At 42.2% G+C, this 10,567-nt stretch overlaps 1 protein-coding gene across 6 annotated transcripts in view; it reads right to left on the bottom strand.

Annotated features, from left to right (window-relative positions):
• Nucleotides 1-944: 944 nt before the first annotated feature.
• TBC1D24 (TBC1 domain family member 24) overlaps nucleotides 945-10,567 on the bottom strand; it is a 28,084-nt gene continuing 18,461 nt past the window's right edge. For all 6 annotated transcript variants that reach the window (XM_034430296.3, XM_087878373.1, XM_087878374.1 and 3 more), the window contains 4 exons: nucleotides 7,172-7,235; nucleotides 5,257-5,352; nucleotides 4,930-5,164; nucleotides 945-2,935 (listed from right to left, as the gene is read on the bottom strand). In XM_034430296.3, coding sequence (XP_034286187.1) covers nucleotides 2,781-2,935; nucleotides 4,930-5,164; nucleotides 5,257-5,352; nucleotides 7,172-7,235 — 550 coding nt within the window. In that variant the 3' untranslated portion in view covers nucleotides 945-2,780. The remainder of the gene's footprint in view (nucleotides 2,936-4,929; nucleotides 5,165-5,256; nucleotides 5,353-7,171; nucleotides 7,236-10,567) is intronic.

The following is a 10,567-nucleotide window of genomic DNA, read 5'->3' as shown; positions in this document are numbered from 1 at the left end:
AAACAACTATCACCTTACATAGTCATGGAAATTCTGGTCTCAATTGTGGACAGGCTACCTGTGATCAAATATGATTTGAAAGAAACTTTGCAATGACCTTTCCCTTAGGGTTTATCTGAACAGCCTTGGTAGTACAGTGGTCTAAAGCACCCTGTTATTAAGACCAGCTGCCTGCAATTACTGCAGGTTCGAATCTCGCCAGGCTCAAGGTTGACTCAGCCTTCCGTCCTTTCTAAGGTAGGTAAATTGAGGACCCAGTTGTGGGGGCAATAAGCTGACTTTGTATAAATATACAAAAGGATGAAGGCTATTGCTTAGTGCATTGTAAGCCGCCCTGAGTCTCCGAAGAAGGGCGGCATATAAATCATAATAATAATAAAAAAAAACAGCAACCAATGAAATGCCCCAATTAAATCATGAGCCTCGAGCCAAGCTTCAAAAGAAATCCAGTTATTTATTAGGAGCTTCATGTTGGCACATTCCAAGTGAAGTCAACTCTGACCCCACTTAATTTACGTCCCGGCTCTGACCCTGTTTCCCCCTCCCCCCAAGGTGTGTCATCAGTCACATTCTCCAACGAAACAATTTCGAGGGTTGTAGAGATCACTCCCCTCAGGCCACTGTGGGTAACCGGGGAGATGGCCTTGACAGAGAGATGGCTGGAATGTACTTTTGTTTTGACTGAAGTGCTCCCTCGCTGCAGCTGCAAGGTTAGTTTTCCCATCCCCTTGCTTATGGCAACTCAGGAGCAGGCCAGGGATGCTTTGCGAGTTGACAAGATGGTTAAGAATCAAGCCATGAAGTTATGGGAGATCCCCCCCTCCTTGCCCAAATCTCAGGATCTCAGCACCCTTAGGGAACAACCTTGTTTCCCTAAGGAGCAACCTTAGATGCAGAAAAAACTCAACAGCAGGCCCCAAGAATTATGAAGCTGCTTTGAAAAATGAAGTCATATTCAGTTTATTTTATTTTATTTTACAATAAAATGAATTGGATTTCTGGACAGTCACAGAGTCACACACTTTATACAGACCTAGGCCAGGATAACTGGACGAAGAGGAGATATAAATTAGGAAGTGGGGAAAGGTATGGGGGGGGGGGCAAAATGTCACAAATGTCTCTGGAGGGGAAAAAAAAAAGAACCCCACCATCGGAAGTAAAACCTGCACATTCACACAAATTCAGTATACCCATCTTGAAAATCAAGATGCACAGCACCAAAACGAAGATATAGAGAGAGGCCATCATGTTACTGAAAAAAATTGCAGGCCTGGAGAACTCAACCAGTCCTAATTAATGGAGAAATTAGAGAAATGGCTGGTTTATATACCAATCAACCGTTTCAGATCAGATGGCTAATACTGCTTTGGAAATACTGTTTCTCTAAGCACAAATGCAGAGGGATAGTCTAGAGAAGGACCAAGTCATTGCTCTGGATCAAGGCTGGTGGGGATATTTCTGTGCACAATGTATATTGCATTGGACTTCAGTGGCATGAAGCTATCACCTAAAATAAGTATATTACTGATATGCGGTACCAGGAATGTAAACAGAAAAATATGAGGAGGGCTGGGGAGGTCCCTTAACGTCTACAGATCAGTGCATCACTGCAGAATGAAAATTAAGACTCCTGAAAGGTATTTTCCCCACATATTGGAATTACCAGTAAAGTTAACAGTCGGGACAGCAACAACAGACTCACATTTACACACACAAAAAGCAAGGGTTAAATAGATTTAAAAGAAGTAAGTGCCTGATAATAATCCGTTGGACCTGAAGGTGGTTTGTGTGCTATGCAATAAAATCTCTCCGTCTACTGTAGCTCTGTGAGGATCAGGGAATTCCTAGAAGGGTGTAATACACAGAGGGTGAGAATGAGGGAAAAAAACTGAAAGAAATCAGCATCATAATCCATTGATTATATACAGTCCACTTTGGATGGAAGCTCATATTTATAAGAAACGAGACTTTCTGGTTGAATCAATGCAGTGGTGAAATCCTCCGTGGTTTGCCACTAGTTCGCTGCCTGTGCATGCACGGTGTGTGCCAAATGCGCGCTCTGCGTGCACGCGCAGTGCACGCCGAATGCATGCTGCGCGCGGAAAAAGGAGGCTTAAGAAGGTAAGTAGAACAGTGAGGGGGGGGGAAACAGCTGTGCCACGCGATTTAGATTTGCTAGAAAGCAGGATTTCCTGCTTTCTAGCGAATATAAATCGCGTGGCACAGCTGATCGTCGGAAATTCTGGCTCGCCTGAATAGGTAGCTTTTTTTTTTACTACTGGTTCGCCTGAACTGGTAGCTTTTTTTAACTACTGTTTGCCCGAACCGGTGCGAACCGAACCGGTTTCGCCTGAACCGGTGCGAACCAGTAGCATTTCACCCCTGAATCAGTGGCTCATCCACATCTCTCAAGATCTGAAAAAAAAACACAATACACATTGAATTGTGATGTCAATGCTGATAGAGTTATGGATCAACTGAGGGGGGGATGTTAAAATCCCTCCTTCCCACCAAAAATATCAGGGTGTGCGTCGAACTCAACACAGCAGAAAGAGGCTAATCACTTAGACTACACGGAATCACGTACAAAAACACGGTGACTAAACAACTAGGCCCCAGATTTAGCCGAGATCTTCCAATTTTTAGCTTTTGACAAAATACAAAGAAGCTTAATTATTGAGGGGCTTCAAAGGATAGCTTGGTTCCTGGGAAATGGAAATGGGCACAGAAACTTGAGAAATACTTCATGGGCTAGTCGATGTTGAAGGAGGGCAACCTTCTCAGCTGTTCATAGTGTCCTTGAACCCCCAAACTTCCATGATAGCTATTTGGAAATTTTCGGAGCACAATGGTTGATTGTTGAAAGTGTTGCAATGACCTGTCCTTCCGTGATTCAAGTCTGCGTCAAGATAGAGGGCTTGGCCATCGCCACCACCTGCAAACAAGAGAGTTGTTGTTGTCATTTTGTCAGAATGTCTACATCTTGGTGCTATCTCACAATACGGTTGTTGTATTACAGATAGTCTGTTCTGACCTAGGCTTCCCCAAACCCCGAAGAAGACTCCTTGTCCCGACAAAAACCCCTTTTTATTAAGTTACTGTGAATTCTTCTCATTCATATCCAGCAAAGTTTTTCAAGGGAGAATTTACAGTCACAGACCTTATCTGGCTTGGGGAGCTGCCAGGCCCATATCTTCAAAATTGCAAACTTTTGCTCCTCTTTTATTCCCTCTGGGAGGGGCCCTTCATTGTCCCCCTGTGGCCTTACTCCCAAATCGACCCTTGTTCTTTAGCTGTTCCCTTCGTCTGGCAACTCTGCGCATACGCACACTGGGAACAGGCTCCAGCTGTTCATCTGCCTGACTGATGTCCGACTCCGAAGGCAGCTGACAATTGTCAGACGGCCCTGGCCCCCTCTCTGCCTCCGACGCAGAGCCCTCATCAGAGCCTTCCCCAGACTCCAGGATTGGCCCATGTTCCTCCCCAACCTCCTCACTGTCTGAATCTGCTGCCAGCTCTTCTGGCACGCCACAACATAGTCCTTGACTTATGTCTGTAACAGAACCGGAATTTTGGTCATAAATCATGACAGACACAAGTTGAGGCAGCCACATGATTGTTCCCGATTTTACGATATTTTTTGCACCACTCATTAAGCAAATGCCATGGCCACGAAGCGGAGACAGCGGTCGTTAAGCAAACTGTGTAGTTATTAAACCAATTCCTGTATTCCTGTGGGATTTTTTTATTTTTTATTTTTTGCTAGAAACTGTCTGAAGAGTTAGAAATCTGAAAAATCTTGTACATTGCAGTCACATGACTGCAGAACGCTGGAATCAGCTGCAAAGCTTTCGCCGGCTGCCAAGCACGCTAAATGCAGTCATATGATCGTGGTGTATATGTGCATGTACCATTGTTGGAACTCTGGAATCAGGTTGTTAAGTAGCTTTTTTTTTGGGGGGGGGTTCATTGTAACTTTGAACAGTTTTTAAGTGACTGGTCATTAAGCAAGGACAACCTGTACTTTTGTAGACAGAAGAGAAACACTCATGCTTTCAATATATTTCCCAATACCTGCCTCTAGTTCCTTTAACCAGGCTGCTTTGGAATTAAAAGATTGTGACTGTCCCAAGCAATAAAGGAGAATATTTGTAGCTCGGGGTTGAAATGAAGGGTTCTTGGTGAACTCTGATGATGTTACCTAATTGGGTCATGAAATGTCTGCAAGAAAACCACCAAGTTCAGAGGGCACCAAGGACGCCACAGTCTTCCTCGTACTCCTCCACTCGACAAACCCCTCTCCCTTCTAGCACTGATGATGTTACCCAATTGGGTCATGAAACGTTTCTGCTTCTGGTATTGTACATTTACTTCATGTGTTATATTATATATAAAGAGAAGTTATTGAATCCTGCTGAATCAGTTACTTGTGGGTGCTTTCTGGATGTGATTGCTGCTGCAAACTCTGACACGTCCTTGCAGCAAACAGCAAACAGCCAGGTCAGCTTCAGCACGTTATTGCAGCCTGATTCAGCATGAGCGGCTGATTGGCGGGTGGATCAGCCTCCCGGAATATCCCCCAATCAGCTGTTGGATTGCCAAAAACCATCACTGCCTCCGTGCCTCACGTTTTTGGCCTCGTGGGCGGGGCTACATTCAATGTATAAGACACAACCAAATTTTCACCCTCTTTTGGGGGGGGGGGAAAGTGTGTTTTATACTCCGAAAAATACGGTAGTCACCGCAGCATTTTGCATATTCATTTCCACCCTGACCCACATTCCCAGATAATTTTGTCTGTTCGCAAATGAACAGTGTTAAAGCAGCCACACCGCAAGCGCTAACGGAGAGCACAGAACGTAAGACTCATTTCTCTCTAGAAAATACAATCAGCCGTTTTGAGAGGAAGCTGGAAAAATGGAAACCTACCTATGATGATGCATTCAGTGCTACCGGCCATAAACATGGACGCTGCTTTGGAAGGCAGGTTGAAATGCCGGGCCGATAGGAAAGGGGAAAGGCGACTGGAAGGATCCAGGGGCAGATTGGTTGAGGAAGGGGAGTCAGAAACGACCGAAGAATTGTTTTCTTGTACAGAGCCGGTCATGGCGAGTTCTGGGTGTTTGATTATAACCCACTCGTATCGTTCCACTTCGGGCACCAGCTGGAAAAGGGCAGGAGATTAAATGAAAAAAAGCAAGTGTGAAGGCTGAAGGCTTGAAGTCATCTGGAAGAAAGTCACAATGGTTTTCTTACCCTGAATACAAAACATTCTCCTGTCCCAAAGTAACTTAGCTTGCCTCCTCCTCGTTTGCGTTCATGCCAGTCGGTCGACAAATAAGCTCCACAGACCTAAGGGGGGGCACAGTAAACAAGACACTGTTTTAGGAATCGGATATGCACCTCCATAGCTGTCTGGTTTGGTTCTGCAACCCACCAAGACAGACACAGACTTCAGAGGATAATTAGAACTGCGGAAAAAACAATGGCTACCAACCTGCCTTCCATTGAGGACCTGTATACTGCACGAGTCAAAAAGAGGGCTGGGAAAATATCTACAGATCCCTTGCATCCTGGACACAAACTGTTTCAACTCCTACCCTCAAAACGACGCTATAGGGCACTGCACACCAGAACAACTAGACCCAAGGACAGTTTTTTCCCGAATGCCGTCACTCTGCTAAACAAATAATTCCCTCAACACTGTCAAACTATTCACTAAGTTTGCACTACTATTAAACTTCTCATCGTTCCTATCACCCATCTCCTCCCACTTATGACTGCAGGACTGTAACTTCGTTGCTTGTATCCTTACGATTTATATTGATGGTTTCCTAGTATGATTTGATTGCTTATTTGTACCCTATAAATATCATTAAGTGTTGTATCTTGATTCTTGACAAATGTATCTTGTCTTTTTATGTACACTGAGAGCGTATGCACCAAAGACAAATTCCTCATGTGTCCAATCACACTTGGCCAATAAAGAATTCTAATCTAATCTTGAGAAAGTCAATATGGTTGTGGTGGAATATAGTCTAGATTCCCATTAGGGAGGGGCTGCTTTCCAGAGAGCAAAGAGTCAGCGGAGCTTGGAATGTCTGGTAGGCAGGAAGGATACCCCCCCACGCCACCCCAGCAGTTCACAAAGTAGAGCTACAGTGATACAGATAATTGCTTTAGTCTGGCAAGAGTCTGTCTAGGTGAAGAATACAGGAAACTACTTTTAAGCAGGGGTGAAATCCAGCAGGTTCTGACAGGTTCTGGAGAACCATTAGCGGAAATTTTGAGCAGTTTAGAGAACCAGCAAATACCACCTCTGGCTGGCCCCAGAGTGGGGTGGGAATGAAGATTTTGCAATATCCTTCTCCCAGGAGTGGGGAGGGAATGGGGATTTTGCAGTATCCTTCCCCTGGAGTGGGGAAGGAATGGAGATTTTGCAGTATCCTTCCCCTGCCATGCCTACCAAGCCACACCTACAGTAAAAAAATTTGGATTTTACCACTGCTTTTAAGTAATGCCGTATGTCGTTCTTGGACCTGACGATAACTGTTGTGTCAGTTGTCATCTCAACCCTGGCAGATTAAAAGCCAAGTGTGTTAAACCTCTGAGTGTGCCTCCAATGAATCTTGGGTGGTAAATGCAACAAACAGGAGCATCTAGGGGACTTTCGTTGAAAAGAAAGTGTCACTGCATTTTTGTATTTACCAGCTGAGTTCATATTTCTGGACTGTCAGACTTTCCGTAGCTTGCCAAAATTTCTTATCAGTAACTGATACTACGCATGTCCGCATTCTTTCACTTGCTTCTTCACTTTTCTTTGTTCTCTTGCCAAGAGAAGTCCGGCTGCTGAGAAGTAGCCGATAGGAACTTTGCAAAAATGTAACAATTAAATATTTAGATAGTTAGATGTTTTATTTTCTTTACAATAAATATGAGTTTATTAGAAGATGTATTCCGGTTTTATTTTTCAAAGTATACACAAGGAAAATGCCACGATCCAGGCAATTACCCCAGGAAGGTAACGGGGCTAATTGCCTCTGACAGAAAGCAACAATGGAAATTTCTGCTTTTAGTTAGGGGAAGAAAATCTTAAGACGTTGCTTTACTCAAGCTAATAAAATTCACCAAGGGAGCCTCTAACCAGGCTGTTCTTCATCCTCTCACTTACCTCTTGCATAGTTGTTTTAATCAAAAGGAGAGTCGGTTCATGTCCCTCACAATGTGGGTAAAACCTAATGTACAAACATAGGTATAAAAAGATTTCTTTATGAAACCTCAATTCAACTTCTACTGAAGCATTAATTTATCTTCTACTAATTGAATACATTCCCCTAGGATCTGGCAGAGTCACAGACATGTAGTATATTTATGAAGCAGGGATATTACGTATGGTGAAGATGCTAGCCTTCCACTTGGGAGTTGAGAGTTCAATCCTAGGTAGCGGCAGATGTTTTTCTCCTAGGGCGCAAAGAAAAAAAAATATCTGCTGCGAACTCCACATAGGCGTTAGGAAGGGCATCCGGCCAGTAAATGCTCAGCTCCATCCAGTCGCCCTGATTCTACCCCAAATTAAGGGATTTCAGGGTCGTAAAAGGAAATTATATATAACTATTTATTTATTGATAGACAGACAGACAGACAGACAGACAGTCAGACAGACAGACAGGATAAAAATATCATCAATGCAGTGCAACATCGTTTAAACCTTCCGATAAATTTAATCCAATAGGAATTAAAAAGCTCCATCCATCAAAACGAGCATTGTACTTGATGTGAGGGCAAATAAACAATTAATCGAGTTACAGTAATTGTACACCCATCGTATAGGCATCACAAAAAGAATGCAGGTTTAAACTTTATAGCCTTTAATTTTATAGTCTTTATTTTGCTTAATTTTATAGCCTTTAAAGGCATGAAAGAAGTGATAAGAGTTTTGACAACTCTCATCTTATTCTCAATCAAACTTCACAAGCTACCCTGTTTTCCCCAAAATAAGACATCCCCTGACAAGAAGCCCAAAAGGAGCCCTTATTTTAGCATGCGCTAAAATAAGCCTCCCCCCCTGAAAATAAGCCCTCCCCGAAAATATTTAAAAGCAGAGCTGGAAATCAGGTAAGACGGCAAGAGGAACCCCGTCTTGCTCCACGCGCCCCAAAATAATAAGACCTCCCTGAAAATAAGGCCAAGCGCTTATTTCAGGGTTCAAAGACATATAAGACAGTCTTATTTTCGGGGAAACATGGTAGTAGATTCAAAGAGAGACAGAAACTGGCCCAAGACACATGGTGAGTTTCAGAGTTGGGAAGAGGTTTGAATCAGGCTCTCCACACTCCTCACCCAACTTTTTAAAAATCATCCTGTTGGCAAGTGGGTAGGACCAAGTTGGGGACTGATTGTCCCAGAGAAAATACACCTGGTTGCTAAAGGTTTACACTGACTTGATGGCGCACCATCAATGCAGGGACAACATCGATAACTTTTTCCTACTACAAATCCTTTTTAAAAATAAATAAATAATGGAGCTAATTCAGAGGTGTAATGCTCCCGGTTCGGACCGGATCGCCCGATCTGGTAGCGATGGAGGCGGGTGGTTCAGAGAACCGGTAGCAAAAATCCCTGCCCCCCCCGCCCCCCAGGCCCAGCTGAGCCGCACAATCATCAGAGGCTTTTTTTAAAAAAAAATTTAAAAGCATTTTTTCTACAACCTCTTTGGCCGAAAAAATGCTTTTAAAAGTAAAAAAAAAAAAGCCTCAGATGATCATGCGCTCAGCTGGGATTGTCAAATGCTTTTAAAAGCCTCTGATGATCCCAGCTGAGTTGCCTGATGGGCAGAGGCTTTTTTTCTTTTAAATGCCTCTGTTGCAATATTTTCAGGATCAGACTCAATAAAGATAATAGAAGTTAGAGCTTTAAATATATTTCTTTTTAATTATGATAGGCATTCTATATTCACTGAATATTCAAGGTAGAAGCAGCAAGAATGGTGAGGGTGGCTCCTTATATATACAAGGGGTGGAGCTAGGAATGGGAGTGGTAGGTTATGAATACATTAAAGTCCAAAGAATAAGTTAACCTCTGATGTTCCATATATACATTATTTACACATTGGAGAATAAGGCATTTACATCTGACAAATCCCCCTCTAAATGCCGGTTCGTTACACAACACCAATTACATTCTGATTCAGGACAATACAATACATATAATTTAGAAGTTAAATATTTGTGTTGCTTAGAAGGTAAGGGTTTTGTTAATATGTCAGCTAATTGTTCAGAAGTATCGCAATGTATTGCTTTAATGAATCCGTCTTGAGACAGTTGTCTCACATGCTTAAACTTTATATCAATATGCCTGGACCTTTGTCCAATTGCATCGGATCTGGATATTTCAATGGCCGCTTTATTGTCTTCATGCATAATAAATGGTAAAGTGGGTTTCTTCCAAACATCAGTGATCAGATCATTGAACCATACAAGGTTATTTGCAGCCTTGGACAAACAAACATATTCCGCTTCTGTAGTAGAAGTGGCTACTAGTTCTTGTTTACCAGTATACCAGTAAACTGGACAATCATTCAATAGGAAAACATAACCAGAAGTACTCTTTCTGCATGATGTATCACCAGCCCAATCTGCATCAGCATAACAAGTAATTTTTGGTTCTCTGTCATTATTGGGTTCCAACATTAAACAAAAATCTAATGTACCCTTCAGATATCTTAGAATTCTTTTGACAGCTTCCCAATGATACAAGGTTGGTTTACTAACATATCTTGACAGTAGATTGAGAGGTAATGCAATATCTGGCCTAGTCCAATTAGATATATAAAGGAGTGAACCTATAACTGATCTGTAAAATGTGTTGTCTTTAAACTCAGGGGAAGATTCATCAGTGTTTCTAAGAAAATCAGTTTGCATAGGGGTGTCACAGGTTTTGGCATTATTTAAGTTACATTTGTTTAGGAGTTCGATGATTTTATCTTTCTGTGTAAGTTTGAATCCCCTTTTAGTTTTGTTAATTTGCACACCAAGGTATTTATTCACTTTACCCAGAGATTTCAGTGAGAAGTGTTCATTTAACTTATTTACAAAGATTTCCCTGCTCTCTTTATGCTTTCCAATGTATAAAATATCGTCCACGTAAATTAATACAAATTCAATATGATCATTACTCTTTTTTACAAAGAAACAGTTATCAGCAGTGGTGGCGTTGAAATCCATGGTCTTAAGTACTTTTACCAAGCAATCGTACCATCTTTTGCCGGATTGCTTTAATCCGTACAGACTCTTATTTAATAACCAAATTTCGTTCTTATTAGTGTATTGACTGTGTGGTGCTCTTACATATATTTCCTTATCTAATTTTGCATGTAAGTATGCGGTCTGTATGTCATATTGGAATACGTCCAGATTGAGTGCAGATGCTACTACAAGGGCTGTTTTGACACTCTCTGTTCTCACTGTGGGTGAATATGTATCAGTATAGTCTTCTGGGTATTTTTGTGCATAGCCTTGTGCAACTAGTCTAGCCTTGTATAAGGTATTGCCTCCTTCTAAGTTCTTAA

Source organism: Pantherophis guttatus, chromosome 14 (assembly GCF_059756535.1).
Source record: "Pantherophis guttatus breed Tessera chromosome 14, ASM5975653v1, whole genome shotgun sequence".
Taxonomy (NCBI): domain Eukaryota; kingdom Metazoa; phylum Chordata; class Lepidosauria; order Squamata; family Colubridae; genus Pantherophis; species Pantherophis guttatus.
The sequence above is the reverse complement of the archived record's forward strand: the minus strand, read 5'-3'. Positions and strand labels throughout refer to the sequence as shown.